The sequence below is a fragment of the Amphiprion ocellaris genome, chromosome 5 (assembly GCF_022539595.1).
Source record: "Amphiprion ocellaris isolate individual 3 ecotype Okinawa chromosome 5, ASM2253959v1, whole genome shotgun sequence".
Taxonomy (NCBI): domain Eukaryota; kingdom Metazoa; phylum Chordata; class Actinopteri; family Pomacentridae; genus Amphiprion; species Amphiprion ocellaris.
In genome coordinates this window covers 37,034,293-37,061,842 of record NC_072770.1, presented here as the reverse complement: position 1 = coordinate 37,061,842, position 27,550 = coordinate 37,034,293, and the positions used below count along the sequence as shown (strand labels likewise).

Here is a 27,550-nt window from a genome sequence, read left to right as displayed (position 1 = left end):
TACTCACAATGTTAGGTTGATGCAACCACTATAAATATTATTTCAACCCAACGTCAAAATAATGTATGGAAGTTACAGGTTTTATTTAAATTTGACTGTTTATCTTGCGTTTAAGCCTGTGGTAGGAACGGCTCTCCTGAAGGACTCTTCAGATCGTGGGGGAACTGAAGGCAGTCGGTTCGTGTTAACCATTTAATTTGCAAAACATGTAACGCTGATTACATAACACGTCCCTGAGCCAACATAAAAAACCTGGCTGTCGGCTCAGCAGCTGCTGGCGGCCACCCAGAGTTAGCGGGAGGCGATGTCATGACCAAAACACACAGCGCTCAGCGGTGGGTTAATACATCATGTCAGTTGTCAGCCAGACCCATGCAGACCAGGGCTGTTTAAAGCCCAGCCAGGTGGTCCGCCGTGTCGAAAGCTCAAATGGACGTCTGTGTGCGGAGCAAATTCACTGACGTATGTTGTTTTGTCTGGGCTGGCCTCAGCCTGCCATTACTTATCGCTCACTTACACCTGTCACCCCCAAACCCAGCTCACAGTCACGTCGACCACAGCTGTCAGAAGGAATCAGCCAGGAAAAAGTCCATCGCCATAGGAAAAAGTGGAGGTTTGGAGCACCAGAGTTACAGCATCATTAACGAGTTAAATAATTTTAACCGTTTAACCTCCTCAGACAACAAAAATGAGGATTTATTTGTATGTTTGTCTTGAAGCACAAACTAAACAACCCTCTAAAGTTAACTTTTATTTGAAACTATATAGAAAGTGTATGAATGAAGCAGAAACAGAGGACACTACCGGAAACACTGATGTGATACTTGGACAGTCTGATGCTTCATTAAAATTCTTTAGCTCCTTCTTTTCCCAATCAGCAATCAGCAGCAGTTTTTCACTGATTGATATCAACTCTAAGCTCGATCTTTTGTCTATATCACACAGGTGTCTACAAGGGAGATCACAATTTGTTGTAGGTGCAAGGGTTTTTGAATATTTTTATGAATAATAGTGTTGATAAATAATCATTCAATAATGGATTAATTGATGCCACAAATTGAACACGGTGAACATTTTAATTTTTTGACATGAGTTCTGGTTGGAGGTCATTAAGGGTCACATAAGTCTTTGTCATGGTGCCCGTTGCTAGCTAAACTCCATAATTCTTTTCACAAGGTCGTATTTGTGAAAGTACATGACTAATTTTTCATCTTTATTGGCTCAGAAAGTCTCACACAAGAACAATCCATGTTGCCATTACCACGTTCCAAAGATAAAACATTGATTCCAGTTAACCTTAAACACATGAGCTCTGGTCAAAGGTCATTAACTACCACACAAGTCTTTGTCATGGTGCCTGTTGCTAGCTAAACCTCCTCAATGATCTTCGGTGATCACCTCTTCTGGTCTCTACAATATTAAACAGTAAGGTACAACCAGGTACTACGGCTAATCTACAATACATTTTTTGATTTGCATGTTCATCTTTTGGGGCTTGTGGAGCCACAGTACATCCTACCTTCTTCAATATTCCACAATGTACATTTAGGTTTGACATGAGCTCTGGTCAGAAGCCATTAAGCACCACTTCAGTCTTTGTCATGGTGCCTGTTGCTAGCCGAACCCCCATAACGGTTTTCACACAGTCGTATTTATGAAAGCGCATGATGATCAATAGTGCCCATTCCGCCAGCACAGGTAGCCACTGCACTAGCCAGTATGAAAGTAGCATTTTTTCATCTTCAACGGCTCAGAAAGTCTCACAGAAGAACAATCTATGTTGACATTACCGTGTTGCAAAGAAAAAACGTCAATCCCAGTTAACTTTAAACACATGATCTCTGGTTGGAAGTCATTAACTACCACTTAAGTTTTTGTCATGGTGCCCATTGCTAGCCAAACCTCCTCAATGCTCCTCAATGACCACCTCCTCTGGTCTCTACAGTTTTAAACAGTAAGAGGCTCCACCTGGTGGAAAAAACAAGTACTACAGCTAATCTACAACACATTTTGTGAAATGCATGTAGAGAATACCAATTTTTCTTTTGGGGCTTGTTTAGTCGCAGTACATTCTGTTCTCTAACACTACATGTCAGACAAACAAGGTTTTATTTTGTCTGTCTGAAAAATGTGCTTTGTCAAACACATAAATTGGATTGATTTTAAGGACAATAATGTGCTAGAAGTGTGTATTATGTCAGAAAATGGATCGGATTGCGACTTAGTATCGGCAGATACTGAATATTTAATGACTCAGATTACGGGAAACAAAAGTTTGGGACATGTTTGGGACGTTTGGGAGTTTGAGTGAAGGAATAAGAGGAAACAACTTTGGTTTGCTGAAATATCTACACACCTCCATCTCCTCAGCAAGGTAAAACAGCGTGATGAAACATCTTTCTACAGTTGGCGTGCAGAGTAGTTTGTAGAGACATGTTGGACATGTTGATTTCAGGTTATTGAAATTTTTGTAAAATAAATCAAATTCCACATAAATGTTACTTTTTTGCACCAATTTATGGCATAACTGTATCATTCTAGACAGAAAACATTTCAAAATTCTCTCTTCTTCTCTTTCTGCTTCCATAGAGGTGCAGGACTTCATATTGCAGTGAAAAATGAGCCCACAGTTTGGTCAAATGACATGAGAAAAGAAAACACCAGGGTCCAGAGGGTTAAACTAACTAGATTTTGCTGTGGAATGAATGTGGCCACATCTAAAGGCGGGAGTCTTCATACCTGCGGCTTTTTATACCAAAACAGAGCTCGTTTCCCATTGAAAAATAGAAAAAAACCACTAAAAATTCACCATATGATCTGTGCTGGATTATGAGGATATCCTTTGTGCTCATGCTGTTGCCACCAGCCTTAAATCACGACACATTGCTGACCAGAGCGCCATTCAATTCGTTACGCAGGAAAACTCTCTCTTTCTGCGTCTGTGAGTTACATAAAAGGTTGGACGGTCACCTAAAAGGCGTCCCCATATCATATAGTTTAGCCTTGATACCTCAGCTGCAAAAATATTTAACGTCCTCAGCCGAGTTCAGAGCTAACAGCCGTGGCAGTAGATCTCCGCAGGGATTGGCTTTCACGTGAAATCTGATTTCTGGTATTATGATCCTTTCTACTGAAATGAACTGCAACCCAGCTAGACGTTAGAGAGGCTCCACGGAGACTGCAAAACCTTAATAGCTCCGATTTCCATTAATATTGGTAATTGCTTGAAATAATGTGACTGTGTTTGATAGTTTAGGTGAGTTTTATCGCCGTCTTCTTGTTCTCAGGTCTCTCTTGCAAATAAAATCTTGATCTTAATGTGATTTCCTGATAATATAAAGCCGAACTATCTAATTACTGCTTTTTGGCAAATTACTATTTCATCCCTGTTCTGTCTCACTACAGAAACTGAAAATTTTGTAAATAAGAGCAGCTTTATTGTGGATGTAGGTGTATTAAAATATTGTTTACGTGAGTATAGAGACCAGGAGAGAAGCTAAGAGGTGGACATATTAGCTGTGTTAGCCACACAACATGCTAACACCAAGGATTCTCCTATTGTTGTGGGGACATGACCATCAATAAACCAGTAATCCACAGTTCCGCAGATGCCATCAGTGCATGAAAACTCGTGTTCACTCTTACAGCAGAAGAGTGAGTTTAGTTCGTGGTTCACATGTTTTAGACTTTAGCAGTAAGTAAATAAACCTGGTGGACGATGAGGAAGCTGCTCATTCTGATTGGTTCAACGGGAAGCAGTGAGGGGGCGGAGCTATAGAAAGCTGGACCACTATTGGCTCCTTGTACGTAGAAATTAAATACAATTCTGATTGGTTGCAAAGAAAATACAAGTTTTGAAGACAATCAAAACAGAATATGAATAGATCTTCACCAAATGGAACCCTCAAAAGACTTTTCCAGAGATCATCAAGGGACCCTGTGGACAGCAATGTTTTTACGAGATGGTTTCTATTCCATCTACACTACCGTTCAAAAGTTTGCAGTCCCCCAGACAATTCCATGTCTTCCATGAAAATTCACACTTTTATCCATGTGCTAACATAACTGCACAAGGGTTTTCTAATCATCAATGAGTCTTTCAACACCATTAGCTAACGCAATGTAGCATTAGAATACAGGAGTGGTGGTTGCTGGAAAAGTTCCTCTGTACCCCTATGGAGATATTCCATTAAAAATCAGCTGTTTCCAGCTACAATAGTCATTTACCACATTAACAATGTCTAGACTGGAATTATGATTCATTTAATGATATCTTCATTGAAAAAAATGCTTTTCTATCAAAAATAAGGACATTTCTAAGTGATCCCAAACTTTTGAATGGTAGTGTATATTGACAGGCAACAGAATATATACTCCTACTGCGAGTTTAATACCATATTTCTATTTCTTTAGGGTTTTTGACAGCAATCTTAACATAAACATAGTAAAGCTGCATCGAAAGCAGTAAAGAAGACTTAAAGCCAGAAAATGACGTAAAATAGTTTTGAAAAAAATGCTCCATGACGAAGGAAATGTGTGTTGGTTAGAACTGAAGGTCACAGAAGTCTTTGTCATGGCGCCCATTGCTAGCTAAACCCCCACAATGCCCTCTGCTTTTCACACAATTGTATTGTACCTTTTGTCATTTACCAGAAAACTCCACAATGACTGGGTTGCCATTGGGAAATCTGATTTGGATGCCTCAAACTAACTGGACGAAGTTCAGTCAAGAGAACAAAATCATGTAAAGTTAAAACTTCTTTACATTCCATTTATGTTCGTTTGTCCATATTAAATTGTCCAAATTCACCACTTTCTGTCTGCATAAACAGCAAAAGACACAACTGTTTCCTACACTCAGGTGTGTCCATTTCTGTTTGGACGCACAATAACAAGAAGTTCCAAGCTTTAAAAAGGTTTACCCGCCGACAGACTGAGAATATGGCAGGAGTATGGTGCGTTTTAGTGCGTTGTTGTGGGTGGCTTTCCCCGTTGACTCGCTTCATAAATACCAATGAAACACCCTGACAGGCCAAACTCTGGTATAGAAAATTAGTGACAGTAAAAACATTCTCCAGTTGCTGGCCCTCTTCCCAGAGTCGTAAAAGTTTAAAGGTGTTCATAATTGCTAACACACCTGTAACAGTGTAGGCTCACATTGCTGGGATGTTTATATCTGGGCCCCCTTCTTTTTCCTCTGCTCTTGAAAGGCTCGAACGGTCACATGTTTTCTATTTAACTGTTTTGCTGTTAAACTTCAGTCTCTCGCTCGGCCTGTTTATGAAGAAGCGCTGCCTCTTGTCCACACTTTCGTTTCACCATGTCAGGGGACGGTGGAGGATTCTGGAGAAGCCCGACGTGTCTCCGGTTTGAAGGCTGAACCAGACCCAAGAGCAGCTGGATCTCGAACGCACCGGGCGAATAGAGTCTCTTCAGTTTTACTGCTGAGAATCTCTTAGCCTCTCCGCTTTGGAAAGTTCCCCCAGACTCTTTTTTTTCCTTTTCTTTGCCATTTCCCAGTAATTCTGTTTTTGATTCTCTTCTGGTATTTTTGTGTTTGTTATATTAGTTGTTATTTATGGGCGTATTATTGATTGCCCATGCGGCGATTCATTACTCTCATGACAAGAAAGACTGTTGAGGTCTGAGGAACATCTGTGCATTTTTCATCTGTCTGCTACATCCACAGATTACTGCAAACTCAAAGTGCAATTATGGCGATTATATTCAACACTTTAGGACTTTTTGTAAACTCAAGCACTTCCAATGTCGTGAAAAAAGGTCTATTGTGGGATGGCTGCACCATTAGCCAGTAATAGGACTGTCGTAGCTAACATTAGCTCTGGTGCTAACAGCAACATGTTTTCACTTTTGGCCTATTTTTCACCACTTTTGTATCACTTTCTGGTCATTTTACGTCACTTTATGATAATTTTGCACAATGTTATGATTGTTTTACGCTTTTGGCCCACTTTTCACCACTTTCTGGTCATTTTGGGTCACTTTATGGTCATTTTACATCACTTTATGGTCATCTTGACTCACTTTATAGTTATTTTGTGTCACTTTCTGGTCATTTTACTTTACTTTATAGTCATTTTGCATAAATTTCTGGTCATTTTGCATCACTTTATGGTCTTTCTGGTCATTTTGTGTCACTTTCCGGTCATTTTGTGTCACTTTATGGTCATTATACATCACTTTATGGTAATTTTGTGTCACTTTATGGTCATTTTGTGTCACTATGGTCATTTTGTGTCACTTTCTGAATATTTTTAATTGCTTTCTGGCAGTACTATCCAGTTATCTTGCACATATTTCTAGCCATTTTTGTATTCATACAAACTATGCAAGTAATCAGTAGCTAATGACAGCTTCTCCAAACACAAAATCAAGAATAACCAACTAAGTCTGTTCGTAATTATTTAGAAAAAAAATTGTTCCACTGTATGTTTAACGGCCATCTTGTGTTTTCAAACTTTTTTTTAAATATTGCAAAATGAGACCTTTTTTTTTAGAGACAGAATGCAAAAACAGATTCTTCAGATTTCCGACGGTCCTTGAACTACTCGTCTGTGACTAAATCTAAGCATAAACTGTGATACTTCATTAAAATCACTTTTTTCGACAAACTTGTTCTGCTTCCTTGCTCGAACTGTCGTGACAAAATTCAGAGACTTCTCGGCTGAACTGCAGGCAGTGTTTACAGAGCAGAGACCAGTATGGAAGCGCATTTAAAATGTAAATTGTTTAATATCTATAGTAAGTAGAGCCTCCATTTTTCATTTTAGACAAATTTCAAGTGTTTTTATTCAAATTTTTGTAATTTTAACTAATTTCAGGTAATTCTGGACAAGCTGTGGACGATTATTATCCTGCTGTGTTTAAATTTTAAATATTTTGGATATATATCAACCAAATTTGTGTCATTTTAGACATGTTTTGCTCATTTTGAACCATCTCCAGAAGGTTAAAACGTCGAGTTGCACTGATTAAAGAGATAAACAGCTCAGATGTGACCAGAAAATCCCTTTAAAGGGCAGAGATCCTTGAATTGGCCTCTGTAAGTAACAAGGACGTTTCACGTTTCGTCTGAAGTTTTATTGGCTGGCAAACCAGTGTTTTAATAGGTAGTTAATTTATATGACCTTCACATACTTGAACTCCTTCACTTGGGGCAGAAACTCAGTCTGAGTCTGACACGCTGCCAGTCGACTCTTTTACTGTGGAGGACCTCGAACTTTGCTCCAGTTGTTATCTCTGACGATTAACTTATTACTTGATCAATTAACGATTAGTTATTTAACAGTGAAAGATGTCACACGGAGTTTCGGTTTTCTGTCTTATAGGAGAACAGAAACCAGAAAATATTTACATTTAAGAACCTGCAATCAGAGAGTTTAGACAGTTTGTTACAAAAATTAGTCAGACCAGTGAACTGATTGTCAAAGTAGTTGGTGAATAATTTAACAATCGACAACTTATTGATCAATCGTTGCAGTTCTGGTGTCTTTGTGATCACTGAAGCTTCATTTTGTGGTTGTTCTTGTATCGCTTTGCACTGTCATATCTAATTCTGAGTCACTTTCCAGTTATTTTGCTTTTTTTTTGGTCATTTTGTGTCACTTTCTGGTCATTTTGCATAACTTTACGGTTATTTTGCATAATTTTCTGGTCATTTTGCGCCACTTTGCAGTTATTCAGCATCACTTTCTAGTGATCTTGCACCACATTCTGGTAATTTTGCGTAACTTTCAGGTCATTTTGCATAATTTTCTAGTTATCTTGCACGATTTTTTGGTAATTTTTTGTCACTTTTTGGTCATTTTGCATTACTTTTAAGTTATTTTGCATCATTTTCTGGTCATTTTACATCACTTTTTGGCAATTTTGCATAAATTTTGGGTCATTTTGCACCACTTTCCGATCATTTTGCACATTTTAATAGTTATTTTGTATCGTTTTCTGGTTAATTTATGTCACTTTCCAGTCACTTTGCATAAATTTCTGATCACTTTGCATTACTTTCTATTTAGTTTGCATAATTTTTCTGTCATTTTACATCACTTTCTGGCCATTTTGCACAAGTTTCTGGTCATTTTGCATCACTTTATGGTTATTTTGCCCCCTTTCCTGGTTATTTTACATCATTTTCTGGTCATTTTGTGTCACTTTCTGGCCATTTTGTATCACCCTCCAGTTATTTTGTGTTACTTTCTGATCATTTTGCACCGTTTTTCAGTCATTTTGCATTATTCTTTGAATTTTTTTTCATTTCTGGTCATTTTGCATCACTCTCCAGTTATTTTCCATCTTTTTTCGGTCATTTTTTGTCACTTTCTGATCATTTTGCACCACTTTCTAGTTATCTTGCACCATTTTCCGGTCATTTTGCATCATTCTTTGATCCCCTTTTTTTAGCATTTATGGTAATTTTGCACTATGTTTTGATTGTTTTACACTTTAAGGCCATTTTCCACCTATTTTTGTCATTTTGCACTTCTTTCTGGCAATTTTGCAGTACTTTCCAGTTATTTTGTCACTTTTTAGTTATCGTGCACCACTCTGGCCATTGTACACATCTTTCTAGTGTTTTGCATCTCTGTAGCCACATCTTTTTGACCTTTCTGCATTGTTTCTGTGTTTTTTGCAGCTGTTTCTATAGTTACTCTGAACTTTTGCTGTCATTTTGTGCATCTTTGTTGTCGTTTATCTTCCCTCTTTAGTCGTTTCTCAGTTGACAACTCGCCTTATCCTTGCAGCTCTATCTGCCGGCGTGTGAACTATTTACAGGTACGTCGTCTTTCAGTAAATATCCACTGTCTCACCACATCATGGAAAATTAAATCTGTTTTGCTTGGAGGCTCTAAAGAAGAGCAGGTGTTCGCCAAAACCACAGAGGCCCTCGACCTTCAGACCTGAATGTGGCTAAAAACTATGCAGATGAGGAATCTCACGACACATGATGTCATTTTACACCTGGCTTCGCACAAGATTCTGTGGACCGTCAGTTCCCATTTAACTAAAAATACATTCATCCCCATGAGGAGAGCAGAATGTCAAGTGTCACAAGATGATTAGAAACACAACCAGAAACCCCAAGAATTAAAAAAAAAAAATACCACCACATTTTCAGTAAAACGATCAAATTAGCTTTACACACCAAAAAACAGAGTTCAGAGTCAGACTGAAACGTTCAGAGAGGAGAAGCATCTGAAGTTCTGAACAACATTTTCATTCAAGACACCCCAGCGTCGGGAAGGAAGCAATAAGGAAACCAAATGCTGCCGCTGGAGGAATTCTTCCAAAGTCACCAGTCCCTGCTTTGTTCACGTTCTAAGAAACCGCTTCCATTCAGACAAAACTAAGCTTCATGGAACAGCGAGAACTGGAGCTGCACGACACATTAGCATCGACACCGTTAACCCTAAAACCCAACCTGTCTTTAAAAGGAAAATACAGAAATAAATAAATCACCAAAGTTAAGCTACACACTGGAAGAAATCTTTGAAATATCCACTTTCCAACTGTTTGGTCAAGGGCGGCTGTGGCTCAGGTGGTAGAGCGGGTCGTCCAATGATCGAAGGGTCGGCGGTTTGATTCCCGCTCTGTCCTAGTCATGTGCTGTTGTGTCCTTGGGCAAGACACTTTACCCACCTGGCCTCCAGTGCAGCTACTCACACTGGTGTATGAATGTTGGTGGTGGTCGGAGGAGCCGTAGTCGTGGATTGGCAGCCACGCTTCCGTCAGTCTGCCCCAGGGCAGCTGTGGCTACAAATGTAGTTTACCACCACTAGAGTGAGAATGTTTGAGTGAATGAATAATGGATCCATTGTACGCGCTTTGAGTATGCCTAATAGAAAAGCGCTATATAAATCTAATCCATTATTATTACTATTATTATCCTCAAACCTCCATTCTGTTGGGAAAATCAAAAATTAACCTTAAATTTGTGATACTGCATCAGAATCACTTTATTCCACATGACTCGTTTAAAAAAATTGCCAAAAATATACAGTTCACTCAAAGCAGATTCTGTAGAAAACTAAAAATCCTGAATTTCTTGTTTCAACGAGAACCCATCAGTGACTAAAATCTCTAACGTCTGAAAAATCACTTCAAGAATGAACATGTTACTGTGAAATATAACACAACAATTATTAAGGATTTCGACTGAAATTAATTGTGGTCACTTAAGCTTCATTTTGTGGTTGTTTTACGTCACTTTTTGGTCATTTTATGTCACTTTCTGGCCATTTTGCACCACTTTCCAGTTATTTTGAATCACTTTCAGGTCATTTTGCATCCTTGTTTAATTCCAGTGATTTTGCGTAACTTTGTGGTCAGTTATGTCCTTTTCTGGCTATTTTGTATCATTTTCCAGTTATTTTGAATATTTTCTGGCTATTTTGCACCACTTTTCACTCATTTTGCGTATCTTTCTGATAATTTTCCTTAAATTTCTGGTCATTTTGCACCACCTTCTGGCCATTGTGCATAATTTTCTGGTCATTTTGGCCCATTTTGGAACATTTTGCATCCCTTTCTGGTAATTTTGCGTCACTTTCTGGCCATTTTGCATAATTTTCTGTTAATTTTGCATCACTTTCCAGTCATTTTGCACCAATTTTCTGGTCATTTTGCATCACTTTCTGATCATCTTGCATAATTGTCTGGTCATTTTGCACCACTTTCCAGTCATTTTGCATCCCTTTCTGGTCATTTGGCACCACTTTCCGGTATTTTGCATCCCTTTCTGGTCATTTGGCACCACTTTCTGGTCATTTTGCACCACTTTCCAGTCATTTTGCATCCCTTTCTGGTGCTTCCAAACGAGCTGGACAGTTTGCAGAAGACGGAGGCGCTGAGCAGCATCAGCGCCATCCTTAACCATCAGTCAGTCAGAGGAGGCATCCAGCAGAACTGACTGGTGGTCGCTGCAAAGCACGGCAGCCTATAATCAGTGTCCGTCTAATGGCTGCTAAATGAATTGTCAGGGAGAAAAACAGAGCAAGAGCAGAAGAAAAACACCGATCTGGCCTAATGAAAGATCGGTGGGTTATTAGAAGTCATTACTGATCGGCCGGGCGGCGACCACAGACATTCCTCCAGACAAAACACACTCACACTTCGCTTGTCAACTTTCACTTTTTCTGCTTTCTCTGCAATTCTTTCTCCGTGCGTGTTTTTCTTCTTTTTTTCCCTCCCGTGTGCGTTTAAGGGACATTCAGGAGAAAAATGGACACTTTATTCCCTCCTTTGAGGGACTTTTCCACATGTGCAGCTCTGGTGGGCGGCCAAGAAGGGGTTAACCTTCGGCTGCTCTAGAAACCAAGCTTTAAGAGTCTGCTGGAAGCTACCAGTTCAGCCTTTAAATACAGTCATTGGACTCATCCAGCCAGAGGTTCGTAGAGCATCATCTTCGGACAGCATGAAGACGCTCCTGCTCACCTGCGTTCTGCTGCCGTGGCTGCTGGTGGCTTCAGCCAGGAGGTCCGAGGACCAGCAGCTGATATCCGGAGCTCTGACCGGCCGGCAGCTCAGTGGATACTTCACTGACCATTTGAAATCCAGGAGAGCCAGGGTGAGGACTTTAAAGCTTTTTTCTTCAGTAGCAACATTGTGGAAGTTTGGACCAATATTTAACAGTTTGGTTTGATTTGTCGACTAACCTGTCACTGAAACAGAAAATGCATATTTAGGATGGATTTTTGTGCAAAGTTACGCTTTTATTTTACCTTTTCCCAAACGTTTACCTATGGTTGTTGACCTGGTTTGTTCTTGCTGCATTAATTCTTACATTTTCTTTCTCAATGCCACAAATTGACTGAAGTTGATGCAAGAATTTAAAAAAATTTCAGCAATTTTGTCTATGAAATTAATTAAATGCACAAACGTTCTACTTTTGTTATATTAAATATTACTAGTCAGACTCTGACCAATTTTATTTTTTAATTTTGAGCAATTTGTGTGCATTTTTTGTTTGCTCATTTTTAACTGCAGTCACCTCTATGGAAACAGAATGAAGAAGGATGGAGAACTAATGTTTCTGTGCAGTTTAACAGAATTAGAATGACAGAAATCTGAAAAAAATTTAAACAAAAGTTGAATTTCTTTGACAAAAATATATGTATATTTAAAAAAAACATACGCACTATGTGTTACCAATACTAGGAACTAACGAAGGATCTACAAACTATAGATACTTAACTATTTGCATTTTTAATAAGTTTCCCTCTTCGTTTCCTCTCTGCTCTGTGGAAACACTGCCTGCAGTTCAGCCAAAAACTTTCTGAATTTATGTTTTTAGGCATCTAGAATGAAGACATTTAAATTTAAAATGTCCCACTTTTAAGCTCAGATCACAACTTCAGATCACATGTGAGTAGTTCAAGGATCATCCAAAAGTTGAAACTCTGAATAGTTTTTATCTCTGATAAATAGTTTTCAATATGGTGTTCCTGCAGTTCAGTGGAAAACTTTTAGAATTTTTTATTAAGTGACTGTTGGTCACATCTGAGTCACTGATGGCTTCACAGTTGCATCGAGGACCGCAGAATTTTTAATTTTTTACAGATTTTGGTTTGAGCAAATTGGGTTTTTTTGGTATTTCTTCAATGAAACATTCAGAATGAAGTATGTTTTCGAGAAATATCACATGAAGTTCACATGGCATGATGAGCAGCTCAAAAATTCTTGGAAGGTTGAAGATCCGATAATTAATGGATATTTTTACTGTTTCTGACTGATAATTGGTGTAACTTTGGTGTTAATTTTTATATTTTTAAAGATAACATGTCTTCCAAACCCTCTGACAGGTTTGGGGTTTGAAGATAATAAATGCAAACAAAAGTTAGGAAAAAAACTAAATTAAAAGCGCAAACATTCTGCTCTTGTTACGGTAAATATCACTGCCAATGTTTCCGTCGGCCCCGATAAATTCAGTTTTATAAGAAACAGGCTGAGAAAAACCTGAATATTTGAGACACTTAACCTTTTAAGACCTGCCAGGACATATTTTTACATCCTGTAGTGGAATTTTTTGGAGTATTTTTATTTGATTTAAATCAATATAAACCTTATATCCCAAGTTTTAATAATACGTACTGACTTATGCCTTAACTACAATAAATTACTTAAAAGTGCAATAAGCGATTTCAAACTACAGAAATAGCATAGCTGTATCCCTCAAATTTGTTTTTAAAAAAAAAAAAAGTTGCACAATATCTGTGTCTCGCTTAGAAAGATTTTTGCATTTTATTGTAAATTTTAAGCGCTCTGAGACGTGGTGAATGTGTTAAAGATTAGTGAAACTCATGCAAAAAGAAAGATTGATCTATCTTATCTGGTTTCAAATCTACCACCAATCAAAAATGAAAATGCAATCGCAGCTACGCTGGGCTCTAAAGGGTTAAAAAGACATGTGGATGTAATAGATTCCAAAGAGAGAGGAGTAGTTTGCCCTGAAGGTTGCCAACATTTAACATGATTAATCTGTTGATGATCTTCACGGTTTAGTCGGTTAATGTGATTTCTACGTGTTAACAGAATAACCTGTCAGCACTTCATTCCATCAACAGATAATAACTCAACACAACCCCTTAATGAAACCTCCGGATGGACCATATTAAAGCCCTGATCTGATCTGTGGGAAACACTCGCAGAAAGAGAAGAGCCCACAAACCCAAAGCGTGAGAATAAACGGCTGTAACTTCACTTTTAATGAACTTCATTTGGGAGCAGCTGTTTTTCATACAAACCTCCGTCAGTGCCAGACTGTTCAGAAACACCCCCTCTTCTCTAAACCCGCCACCGCAATTAACCACCAAGAGGAGGTTTATGAAGTTAACCTGTGAGTCTGCGGTTCTGGGTTAGTGTAGAGACTCTTTGATGATGGAGAATAAACTAACATTAGACTAAACATGTGGTGACGGAGGACTTTCACTGGCAGTTAGTTGACTTGTAGCTTTAAATTTCTCTTCTTTGTTGGTTTTACCCTGCAGACGAGCCCCTCAGATCAACAGGTAGATGGTTTATTGGGGACTTAAGTTACCCAGAAACCACAGTTTCAAGACTTTAACACTCTAAACCCCACCAGGTGGGTTGAAAGACGTTGTTTTCACCAAAAAATATCCTAATTACACCATTTATTAGTCAGAAAGTCTACAAACAGAAAGAATTGTGGCATATTCAAGTCTCTGATGGTCCCTGAACTAATCATTTGTGAGGCACCGGTCCATCGAAAAGCTTAGAAGGATCAATGATATTTCACTTTAATCTACATGTCTCACTTAAGTTTCCAAAAATTAACAGTTTACTGTAATTGGATGTAGAGTGGTGCAAAATGACCAAAGTGGTTAAAAAAGAAAAAAATTGCCAGAAAGTGATGCAAAATGACCAAAAAAATTTAAAACACTCAGAACATGGTGCAAAATTATCAGAAAGTGAGGCAAAATGACCCGAGTGACACAAAATAACCAGAAAATGACCAGAAAGTGATGCAAAATTACCACAAAATTATGCAAAATGACCAGAAAGTGATGCAAAATGACCACAAAATTATGCAAAATGACCTGAAAGTGGTAAAAAATAAAATAAAATCACCAAAAAAAATCTCCAAAATAAAAGCATTAATCAGAGATAGAAACCATACAACCATTTCAAAATCATCAGATTTTGAGCTTTTGGATGATTCTTGATGTGCTTTGTGGATAATTCCTGAAAATATCTAAGCTTAAAATCAAGATATTTCATCAAAAATACTTTATTCTAGAGGTCTTATTTTTAAAAAATGCAAAATATAAACTAGAAATTAGAGGTTTCAGCTGCACTGCAGGCAGTGTTTACACAAGAGAAAAGACAAATATGAAAAATAATTAAATGTGTTCGTAGCAAAATATCTATAATATGTAGAACCATTGTTGACAACTGTGAGAACTTGGAAAAATGTTGGACAAATTGATTCCACATTTTTACATTTTTTGTCAGCAAACAAAGAAGTAAATTCCTTCTGAGTTCTCTCTCCTTCTATTCATGGTTGTTGTTTCCACAGAGGTGCAGGACTTTAGATTGCAGTGAAAAATGAGTCCTCAATGAGTAAACATGTGGCGGAAGCAGAAAATTTCCACAAACTGCTGAGAGTTCAGAGGTTTTATTTACCAGGAGCCGTCTTCAGACCCTTCGGGTTCACGGATGAAGTGTTTGAAAACACTGAAAGGTCGAAGGGGTTTCTGAGGTCAGAGGCTAAAAGACCAGTTTATGGTTTCTGCATGTGTGAAGTTAGTGGATGATGTCATATATTTACCTAAAAACAATCTAATGATAGACGTTAACAGTATATTATGACAGCCACAGGAAGCACTTTTCTGCATTGAGTACCTTGAAGATCATAGTACATTTTCCTGATTATACTCTAAAATTTAAGTAACATTTTCCTGGTATTACTGTCCATATTTGTCCATCAACAAATACTTAAAAACTTCATGAATGAATGTGTTTTATATCGCTTTCAGTGAAGGTGGAAACGCAGACTATAATGTTTGTTGTGAAATTGCAAATTGCTGCTATCAGGGCAGTAAAAGTTATTTTGTTTAACTATAAAGAGTCTGGATAAGCAGAATAGTTACTGAAAGTCTGTGTTTATGGTCACAAAACAAAAATAAAGAATCTCTGTTCATGTAACGTTTCCACAAGGGATGCAAATTTTAAAAGTTCCAATCTATAAATTTTATTATCTTAACCAACAGTCAGTCAATCAATTAATCGCTAAAAGTATCAAGTAAAGTGCTTCATATGCTGACAGAACTACGTTTAAACACATAAATGTGACATTCATTTGGTTACCAGAGAGGCTCAGCTATAAAAACACCGTCCTAGACTTCAGGTCGTCTTCGATAAATGAGCTCAGGCCAGAAGTCATTAACCTCCACAGAAGTCTTTGTCATGGTGGCCCTTTGCTAGCTAAACCCCAACAACATCTCTGTATTCCAAGTACTGTTAGGGTGAAATAAACCTTTGACACTGTGAGTATTTGGACAGAAAGTACCATTTCAAACCCATCTTTGTAAAGTGCTTTGCTGCAGAAAGTCTGTGTTTACTGTCACAAAACAAAAATAAAGAATCTCTGTTCATGTAACGTTTCCACAAGGGACACAAGATTTAAGCTCTTATCTTAACCAACAGTCAATCTATCGATGAATCACTAAAAGTATCAAGTAAAGTGCTTCATATGCTGACAGAACTATGTTTAAACACATAAATGTGACATTCACTTGGTTACCAGAGAGGCTCAGCTATAGGAACACCATCCTAGACTTCATATATTTGGATCTCAAAATTAATATCCGGATACCACTGTCGGGACCGAATATTCAGGTCCAGCCCTATTAGGGTGTAGGAAACCTTTAAGACTGTGAGTGTTTGGACAGAAAGTACCATTTCAAACCCGTCTTGGTTGTGAATATTCTTGGGGTTTACTTTACCTACTTTACTGTAACAATAGCAGAGTCCCGTTCTGTCTTTGTAAAGTGTTTTGAGCAGAAATTGCCAAAACAAAATGGCTGTTTCAAGATGATCAAAGTTTCTGCTCGTCTGACGCTAATCAAGCTGAGCTATTTCTTAAGATAAATTCATTAGGGAATAGGAAGATACAAAGCATTTAACTCACACGGCGAATGGCACAGATGGTTAGTGTTTGCAATACTCCATTTAAAAAGTAGCATGAGTGCAACTTCCTTTGGAGTCTGCCTCTTGGAACTGTTGGAACTGGAAATGGCCCGCCCTCAAGTGCACAACTAGGTCACCAGCCTGATTCTGATTGGGTTCTACACTTCTCAATGTCATACCGGCTTTACTTTAGCCTGGTCCTGGCTCACTGACAGTAGAGATTACCAACTCCGATAACTAGAATAATTCATACTGCATAAGTTGTCAGCTGGAATTTATGGTATGTCACAAATCACAGCCTCTTTGTTGGACCACAGTGTTGTTGTACTGACGGACGAGATGCAGCAACTGTGGCCAAAACACCCAAAAAAGTTAGCTGAGCTTTTGGCATAACCCCATCAAACATCCTCCAACACAGCGCTGGACTGGCCAATCAAATAAATCCAAGCACACATTCCTGGTAGACAACCACGATGGCACACACAGAGCCAAACAACTCATAGCGCTACAACCTGCTATACAATGTTTTAGCATTTATAATCCTATAAACTCATGGATCTGTGACAGAAACTGGACTGACTGGATCATAGTTCATCTTTACGCCCCACCAGAACAGACTACAGTGGTGTTTAGTCTTGGTGTTTTATAAGACCCAACAGGATCCCCAACAGACTTCTGTTCTTGTTCTTCACTGATTATCACACATTCAGTTACCTTCACTGTTTATTCCTAAACTAAAAGTCTTAATATTTCAACACTGGCTCAACATCATTTCTTTTTTTCAAAACAAAATCATGGGTTCCTCTCAGTCGATACATTGGTGGCCGTAAACTGTTGCCCATTTTTCAAAGTTAAACTTCTGAACCCCAAAACCTGCCATGAGGTTTCAAAGAACCGTTTTGTCTTTTAAGAAATGTAAGAAATTGCCCCAGAAAGTGTAAAAACAGAAAGAACTATGGGGTTTTCAGCTCTGTCAGTCCTTCAGCTAATCATCTGTGATGTGTGAGGAGTGTAAATTTGGAACATTTAATCAAAATTACTTCATTTTATGAGTCTCATTTCAACATTCGCCAAAGGTAAACTGTCTGCTGGAACCAGATTCAAAACAAGTGAGTCAATCTGCACTTTCTGGCTGTTCTGTTATTTTTTTGCTTTTGTCATATTTTTTTCCTCACTGTGGGCTCATTAATTACAGCAATATGAAAAAAAATCTAAATGTGCAACATGTTTACCAATACTGGAGAGCAAAATTGTGACTCCAGACACTATAAATATTTTACTTCTTACATTTTGCATACCTTTTCATACTCTTACTAGTGTGATTTAGTTTTAATACACTTTTGAAAAAGCAGACTAAGTAATTCTGATGAATGATCACTATTTTAAGTATAGATTTGGTAAAGTCTTACAAAATGACGCGACACAGAAGTGTTGGCAAAAGACTTTTATCAAGCTGAAAATCCAATTCTCTCAGGTTTTTGATAACTGGTGTAATATTGTTTTGTTAAATGATAGCAGACCATTACAACCTGCCAAGGGTTCTTGGAGGTTCAGGAGATTATGCTATTCATTATTTGGTTTCTAACCAAAATCTGACACACTGCAGCGTGGAAGTGTATTTCCAAAGTTTGCCTCCCAACCCCGGAAGTGTCAGCGTTCTGTTGTAGCCAATGAGACGACCAATATATGAACAGGCCATGTTTTCTCCTGCAGAGGGCGCTGCCTCCTGCTGATGAACCTGATGACAGCCCAATCTCAGAGGGAGGAGATGCCTCCGGTAAGACAAAGACCAGGATAAACTTACCTGCAAATGGTCACTCACCAGAAATTGTAACTGAACTGAGAAGAGACGTTTAAAGTTACTTTGTGGTTGATTGGAGCTGCTTTGAGTCTTTGCGGGTTGAAGGTCTGGTAAAGTCCGTCAACAGCATAGTCAGGTTTGTCTTAGTTTTGATCAGTTTGCAGCAGAGGTGAGTGAGCAAAATCACTTAATTTCAAACTTTAATCACCTCTAATTAACTGCATCACTTCTTCTTGGAACAGAATTAGCTAAAGTTAAAAATAACGGCTTCGATTTACTACATTTTAAATACAATCTCTAGCAGGAACTTAATGCAACAAACTCAGGCCTCCTGAGCAAGAAAGCGTTTAGTCCTCAGTCCTGTTGACACTACACTGGCTGAATTTCGCAGAAACTCTAATTTCCATTGATAACTCCTGTACCACGTCTGAAGCAGCTGCCATTGTAAAGGTAGTTCACTGTCTGTGGAATCATTTTAGGACGACAACCACTGCAGCCTAATTAGTGCGACTATGACTCCTTCTAGACCTCCTGATTACTGCTGACACTGTGTTTAACTGATTTTTAGTTGCTCATTGATCTTCCTGTATCTTTTATCATCGTTTTGAAGCCTCACAATCTGATTTTTTATTTCCTCTGGCAAAAATTTTCCATGTGGAGCCATGATGAAGACATAGATACAGCTCAAAGGTCCAAAACTGAGAAAGTTCTGTTGTTCACAGCTCATATTAGAACCATGTTAATGCAGTTAGACTGATTGGAAATTCCAGATGCACTTAGTTTAGTTTCAGTGATCTCAGCGGCATTCACTTTTGTTGCACTGAGTTTCTAATTTGGAGCCTGAATTTTTAATATATTATTTCTAAAGTATTTGTTTTTTTTGGTCGTTCATAAAAGGAAATACTCTGCAATTCAACTTAGAAATAATGCGGTTATTAAGAGGTGACACAATGTTGAATCATTTGACATTTAGATGATATAAATATCAAATCAAGTTTATTTATCTAGCACCTGTAAAAACAACCTGAGTTGGTCAAAGTACTGTTTATGTCTTGGTTCATTTTTAATACATTTAACGTACTTGAAGTGTGTATTGTCGAGCAAAACTGTATAAAATCGGGACTCTTTACCAATAATAATTTTGGTTGGATCAGGGATATAAAACTTCACTGGTACGTCCCGGCTTAAAGGTAAATGAGACATGAAAAGATTATTCTTAAGGAGGAATGATGTTCATATGGTCATTCTGTGTTGCAGATCTTCCCACATGTCTGCTTTGTGTTTGTCTGACTGGGTCGGTGTACTGTGAGGAGGTCAGTCCAGACATGACCAGTGTTCCCACTCTGCCTAAAGAAACCGCCTACCTGTACGCCCGCTTCAACAAGATCAAAAAGATCAGCACCAAAGACTTTGCAAACACTCGTAAGTCTGAAAACTGTCACTTCTTATAGCTGGTTGATGTTCTAGCTGAGTCATGTTGTCAAAGACTGACTGCTTGCAGCAAATTGAAAGGAATTCTGTGTTCTGCTATTTGGAGAAAGCTATTGTAGAGCTGTTGGTACTAAAGTGGCACTGAAACACTTTCACAGGTGAAGATAAGTTTCATGAATATGTCTGCAATCGCTTGTTAACTGTACAGTGTCCTTCATTTACTCTCAAATTGTCCGAATTCTGAGCATTTATATCTATACACTATACAGTGGCCTCTGAAATTACACAATGGATTAGATGAAAGTTTAGTCTGTGTCATGGACAAACCCACAACGCAATGTACCATCTCTACAAAATGACAGTTGTGTTGACTACCAGGCATTACTCCAAGCAGTTTCTGGGTGTTTTGTTGGTCCCGTCACATTTTTTCCTCACTGTGAACTCATTTTTCACTGCACAAAATTTAAAAAAAAAAAAAAAAAAAAAAAAAAATCTGAGTTCTCTCTTCTTCTAACCATGGCTGTGCCATTTCCATAGAGATGCAGGAGTTTTTGTTGCTGTGAAGAATGAATCCGGTAAGGAAAAGTGTGATTGGAGCAATAAAAATATCTCGATACTTCTTCAGACGGTTAATCTACAGACAAGTCAAGTCACAATTTGGATGGTTTAGCTCAGCAGTTGACTGGAATACTCAAAATTGATGTAATGCTAGACACAAACAAAGATGGATATGAACATATGATGGAACATTAATAGAGAAATAAAACAAATGAGAAATCTAAAATGTCTGATTCTAGTGCCTCTTGTTTTTTTGCCCATCAGTGACTCTGAAGAGGATTGACCTGACAGGGAACATGATCTCAGAGATTGAAGACGGAGCGTTCTCAAAGCTAAGCCTGCTGGAGGAACTATCTTTGGCCGAGAACAGACTGGTCAAACTTCCGATGCTTCCTACCAAACTCACATCCTTCAACGCCAACTACAACCTCCTCAAAACCAAGGGTGTCAAGGCCAATGCTTTCAAGGTACATTATCATCATCTCACCACATTTTTCAATTAGCAATGTCTCAGCCTGACTTTAAGGTCGGGTACTGCGGCAAATCATTTAATACTCATTATCGGAACTATTTATCAACCAATAGGAAGTGAACTAAAAAGTGACATCGACCAATACTTTGTATGTATACCTTTAATTATATTGACACCATCAATATAATTTCCCCAACACTGTTACACTCATGCAGCCCCCTATCATCACATTCCCACCTCCCTGCTTCACTGTCAGGACTGTTAGTCCTGGTCAGGTTCACACCAAACATGCTGGACCCCAACTTAGCCCAACAAATTTATCTTCGTCCAACCAAAGAATGTTCTACAACATTCATTAAGCTTCTTTTTATGTTCTTTACCAAAGTTTCACTTGAAAGTTTTGTATCAAACAGCAACAAAGATGTTTTTCTTGTCCTCCGTGCATAGAAGTTGATGTTCTGAAGTGTCCTTCACATTGTCTGAGCTTTACAGAAACTCTGATTTTCATTGATAACTCCTGAACCAAGTCTGAAGCAGCTGCTGTCTGTTTTTCACAGCTAGATTGTGAAAGTAGTTCACTGTCTGTGGATTCATTTTAGGAGGACGACCACTGCAGCCATGATTAGTGGTACTATGACTCCTTCTAGACCTTCTGATTACTGCAGTGTGTTTCACAGATTTTTAGTTACTCACTTATCTTCTTGGATCTTTTTCCATCTTTGCGAAGTCTCACAGTCAGATTGTTCAGTTCTTTGGTCAATTCTTTTCCACATGGAGCCATGATGCAGACATACAGATTGACAAAACCTCTAAGTCCAAAACTAAGAAGGTGCTGCTGTTCAGAGCCCAATAAACAAACATCTTCATGGAGCTAGGCTAATCGGAAATCCATTTAAAGATCCATTGAACTGATGGTCACTACTTTAGCATTACCAAAATACATCAGTTTGAAACAGTATGTGGATTACAAAAAGGAATATCTAGCATGTCTGTGGTAAGTCAACTAACTGTTTAATTCACTATGTCTATGTGTATTTTTTCCTCCCTGTAGAAACTAACCAAGCTGATGAACCTGTTTCTGGCCGACAACCAGCTGGAAGCAGTTCCACACATCCCAGAGAGTGTTCGCATTCTACACCTACAGGTTTGTACCTTCTACTTACACAATATGTACAAATAAATTAATTGGGACACAACTGACGTCCTCTAATTGCTGTATAAAGTTGTGTTCTAGACTTGATAGCAATATTTCAATCAGCGATACAGAACAATGCTACATTCTGAACATCATTTTCCATTTCCTCCAGAACAACAACATCACTGACGTCAACATAGACACCTTCTGCAGGTCCAATGACACCTACTATCTACGGCCAAGCCTCAGTGAGGTCCGTATGGACGGCAACCCGGTGGTGCTGTCCAAGTACCCCGACAGCTTCACCTGTATGAAAGTCCTGCCTGTCGGACGGTACCGCTGAGGAGGCAGAACTTTACTGTAGCCCATTTGTTGCTGATGGAGCAGATTTCCCACAAAGGAGAGATGGGGGATGCCATGACGTTCTGGATTTTGGGGAGCTGGTCCCACGGTGGGGATAAAGGCATTTTAACTTCAGCAAACCAACCAACAGCTTGTTTCACTGTCAGGTCGAAATGAAACCATTCACTGGACTGAAGGTGTAGAACTGAAAGTGTTTCTCAACTCATGTAAGGGCTTTTTACTTTTACTGCCTACCAGAGAGGAGCAGGCTGTAAACTGGGGATGTTCTGAGCTGATGTTAAAGCTCAAAATCAGGGTCAATCAAGGTAATTTTAAACTGGTTGCATGAACCTAAACCTGATCCTTTAATTACATCCACCATCGTACAAGTGTTAAAGTAGCGCACAACTTGAGCTCTGTCAGCAGGTCATTAACCTCCACAGAAGTCTTTGTCATGGTGCCCATTGCTAGCTAAACCCCCACTACGCTCTCAGCCTGTAGTTTGAGTGACACCCCCTCTGGCAGCTACAGCACCAAACAGTAAGAAGCTCCCCCTGGTGGAACAACCAGGTGCTACAGCTGATCTATGATACGTTTACTAGCAAAAAAAAACTTGATCAGAACATCTCCAGTTTAAATGTTTAACATGAGTTGTTGAGCATCACACTCACATAATTTGATGTAAAACTACTTGAGAAGACATGAGAAGGTCTCAGTATGTTTGAAACAAACTCGTCTGTCAAACTGTGTCTAAAATCAGAATATGATGACAAACACTTTGCCATACATCGCCATTCACAGTCAACAAAAACACAACCTTTGACTCCATCAACACTAAAGGCATCAGCTCTGGGACTGTAACTAACGAACAAACTGCTGGTACAGCTAATGCAACCCCTTGAATGAGTGGAGCAGTGCAACACCTCGACTCCAACTGTCCAGTTTATTGTTTCATTTTGACCTGACACTTATACCTGGATGAACGAAAGAAAATGCCTGTGACCTCGAACCAACACAAACACTCACCTGCAGCCACCAGTCAGCTGAGGGCTGTACTATGAAGCAAGTTCAACACAGTAAATTCAATGCAGCCACTTATTTCTAATATAACATCTGCACTTTAAACATCAGGAAGTCCATTCAGGTGCGGCACCGTACTTTAGCTTTTGGCCAAATCAAGGTAAAATAAATGATACTGCTTGAATAGACATATATTTATGTATTTTCTGCATTGACAGCTGAAAGTATATAGAATTTCCTTGCAAAGCAATGCATACATTTTGTTATACTGTACCTGCATGGCTGTGTTGAATGGGATTACTGAGGTACAACTAAAGGCGCTTTTCCAATAGCATCTACTCGACGCGGTTTAGGTCGTTTTCCGTAACAGTTGAGTACCACCTCATCACAGGTGGAGTCGTCATAGCACGGCGGCAAAACGTGAGAAACAACAAGCACAAAATACACTGAGCTTTTTCAGCTTCTCCCGACACCTGCTTCATTGTCCTACTGTATCTGTGGGCGGCCAGCCGCTCAGAGACCTCCTGATGAACTTTCTCATTGCAAGCCGCATCGTCCAAATCCCTGTGTTTTCTTTGGTCCGCCACCGAAGACAGGAAAGTCTCGACCTCTTCATTCGCCCACGGTACAGGTCAAATTTTGCCAAGTTCTGTGAAGAGCAATGGGGATCATCGCTGTTGTCCTTTTTTTTTTTTTTTTTTTTTTTTTTTAAATGCTGGGTTTGGTTTTCGTGAAGGAGTTGCTCTCGTGTGTCGTCACTCCCTGTCCAATCAGTGGCCTGTAGACGTCAAATTACCGGCCAAGTAGGCACTAAAATAGGTACTCATGGAAAAGCGCCATATGGAGATGGAATCTGCATCACTCAGAGAGAAAATGGTCCAAACCAAGGTATCTGTGCAGCTTAGTACAGCCCTCAGGCTTATTTGTTGTTGCTATTGGTTTACAACACAACAGCTCCATGTTTTCTTACTCTTTGTCCAATGACAGAAACATCTTGTTACCATACAGACTGGTTAGTAGCAAAGAAAAATGTAATTATATCAACTACCAAAAGATTTAGAATGGAGTTAAACAAAACTTATTTTTCTTTGCAGTAAAGGTACATCCGTCAATAGGCATTTAAACTGCCAGTTCCCAGTTTAATATTTAACGATGTCGCAGAATTATGCTTCGTTGTAAATTTTGCAGACTTAAAACTGTATTAAATTGATTTAACTTTTAGGCTGGCTTTGGAGCAAACACAAAACTAAAGAATCAGACAATCAATGCATCCATTTCCTACTTCTTTGCAGGCTCGCAGGGGGGAAAACAGACAATGTTTGAATATATTTTCTAAGTAAATCCGTCAAAGGGGACATGTTGTGCATGTTTCATACCCAATATGTTTATCTTAGGGCTTGTTTTTGCATATTTTTGCATGATATCGAGTAAAACAAAACAAAACATATTTACTGTATCCCTGCCCTCGGGATTCTGCTGAAATTCGGCCTCAGTTTCAGCTCTTTTCTACTGATGACCATTTTTGTCTTTCTTCACTCAAAACGTCAACTTCTCTGAGCAACTTTAGCAGCAACCTTAGCAACAAAGGCTACAGTCTGTGGATTTATGAGTCGCAGGAGACATTTTTACATACAAGTTCTGGATATTTGGCCTTGTATAGAAGATGTCTAAAATACTATCAGTCTTTGGGTCGGAAAATTGCAAAAACGTCTGCCCCTTTTAATGATTTTACACAACGATACTAAGAGAGGAAGATTTAGGTGGTTTTAACCAAACAAAAAGAATACTTGATACCTGCATGTTGACCTGTAGTCTTATTTCTTGAGACGTCTTGCTCGTCACAAAGATCACGGCTAAGTGAAAAGTGCTCGTGTGGCTTTATGTTACTTTTAATTATTCTATTAAAATGCCTCCATAAGGGCAGTGACCATGTAGATATGTCCAGCTGCAGGCTTTCTAATGTATGTTGTGATTTAGCTCCACTTTGTTTTTTAATTTATAGACTCCGGTTGAAGAGAACTGGGGATCAACATATCTATGAACTATAGTAATGTGAAAGTTACTCGCCTCTCCTTTCATCTGCTTTTTACCGTGTCTCGCTTTTGTCTCTAACTCTTCCCTTCCAGTAATAAAAATAACTTTAGAGGTTATTACTGATGTGAATAAGACGGTGGTGTACAGGAGGACGTGTATGTGACATGGCTATGTTCGAAGATATCTGAATAAAGTTAAACTTTTTTTTTTTAATTTAAAATGTGTTTGGAGTTGTGGTTAGAAAATGTTTTACATATGAACTGTTTCTAATGTGTTCACTGTGTGGTTTTCATTTTTAACCTATCCTCTTCCATAAACATGACATTTATTGTGATATGTGTTGGAAGTATCAACAGCTTCTCTGTTCAGTGTTCATCTCTAGTATCTGTAACGCAAAATAAGCCTCATGTGTTGTCAGATTTCAAGGTAAAGACAACATGAAAGGAACTTTGCACATATAATGCCAACATACAGACCCTAAGAACACCAGTTTTTGTGCTTCTACCAATTAGTCTGCATCACAATTTAGTCAAATTATCAAAAAAAAAAAAAATGGAATGTTGTCTTGCCATACGTTCCAGATTAAATGTTCGAGCCTCAAAAGTTTGTGAAATGTCGACACAAGTCAGTATTTTTAGTAGAAAATATGGATACATCCATTTATATACACTTACAGGAACTTTCTGGGGAAACCACCCTCAATTGAAAATAGGACACTTTCTTCCATTTTTCAAGGACCAAAAAATAAAAATATGGCCTTCGCTGGAGATATTTGATTGTTTGGATCAGCTAGAAACTATTTTGTCTGCATCCTCAACAAATTTCATAGTTATAGGAGATACATTTCTGAAGATATGAACCCTTAATATTCCTCTGTAAAGACGTGTATTGGGGATGAAAACACAAAAAGAAAACCAAGTCTGAAAACTTTTACTGAAAAGCACCCCTAAATTAGACAGAGGCTTTAATTCTTCATTGGGTAAATCCAATGAAATTTGTGCAGAACTTCTAGTAATCGTCAGATTGTAAGTAATTGTAAGTCTAAGTGTAGAAAATACAGCGTTTAGGAATTATCACAGGTGAGATTCCACCTGCACCACCCAAAAAGCAGTTCAATATGTTGCCAACGGAAGAGTTTTAACATTGTTTGGTTGACTTTTAGTCGTTTAGTTGCAATTACCACAACCTCCAATGTCAGAAACAGTTTAAGTAGTACTGTATGTCGACTTTAACAATATTTTTGCTCATATTTCACTTGAGCTGTCATAAAAGTTGATGTTTTAAGTCATCAGTCAACAACAGTGTTGCAAAACCTTCAGTCGTAAAAAACATCTGTAACTTCACAGATTTTTATTTTTTTTTTTAAACACAAAAATATTTGCAGAAAATTACAAGAACAGATAGTGAAGCTACATGTCTACTGTAAAATAACATTAAAACCTGTAACTGTGAAGAACCACAATATTTCCAAAGGCTGTTAATATATTTGTAGATTTTTCAGAATTTCACAAACATCTACCTTAATACTTCAAACGGTCCCTGTGTTTATTCTAGTATAGACTATCGTTTAAAAGTTTAGGGTCACTGTCCTTAATGAAAGAAAATTTTAATATAGGGCAATTTTAATACAGCAACCATCACTCCTGTGTTCTAATGCTACATTGTGTTAGCTAATGGTGTTGAAAGGATAACTGATGATTAGAAAACCCTTGTGCAGTTATGTTAGCACATGAATAAAAATGTGAGTTTTCATAGAAAACTTTTGAACAGTAATGTATGTGACAGAAAAACAAACAGGGCTCCAAAGCGGCGATGAGCGCTGCTACTTTAGGTTCAGGTATTTTATATTATTATAGTTATAATGAATGGGAAGCTGTGGGAAAATAGACTCAACCTTCGTGGAACTTAGTAAAATTTCAAAGCCGGCTGCGTTCACTGGGGAACCGCCAGAGATGCTAATAAACGATGTGGTTTGTTAGTGAATGTAGTCGACCATCATCAGCGACTGGCTGCTTATTCCTGCGGTCAAACGGCTACAGCAGATTCCTGGACTGGATGCCGACTTCTCTACTTGTTTACTCCTCTAAGTGCA

At 38.5% G+C, this 27,550-nt stretch overlaps 2 protein-coding genes across 5 annotated transcripts in view; one reads left to right on the top strand and one right to left on the bottom strand.

Annotated features, from left to right (window-relative positions):
- cenpp (centromere protein P) overlaps positions 1 to 27,550 on the bottom strand; it is a 150,579-nt gene that overhangs the window by 106,987 nt on the left and 16,042 nt on the right. The window lies entirely within an intron of this gene.
- ogna (osteoglycin, paralog a) lies at positions 11,373 to 25,678 on the top strand. The gene is made up of 6 exons (XM_023263547.3): positions 11,373 to 11,584; positions 18,379 to 18,442; positions 19,724 to 19,888; positions 20,720 to 20,922; positions 21,979 to 22,071; positions 22,235 to 25,678. Exons 1-6 carry the CDS (start codon positions 11,432 to 11,434, stop codon positions 22,403 to 22,405), a joined length of 849 nt encoding a protein of 282 aa, XP_023119315.1. The 5' UTR covers positions 11,373 to 11,431; the 3' UTR covers positions 22,406 to 25,678.

Excerpts from the sequence above, each read along its gene's own strand:
- ogna (XM_023263547.3), top strand. The coding sequence starts at position 11,432 with ATGAAGACGCTCCTGCTCACCTGCGTTCTGCTGCCGTGGCTGCTGGTG. Across the intron at positions 11,585-18,378 it reads TGAAATCCAGGAGAGCCAGG|AGGGCGCTGCCTCCTGCTGA; the intron begins GTGAGGACTTTA and ends TTTCTCCTGCAG. Across the intron at positions 18,443-19,723 it reads AGAGGGAGGAGATGCCTCCG|ATCTTCCCACATGTCTGCTT; the intron begins GTAAGACAAAGA and ends TCTGTGTTGCAG.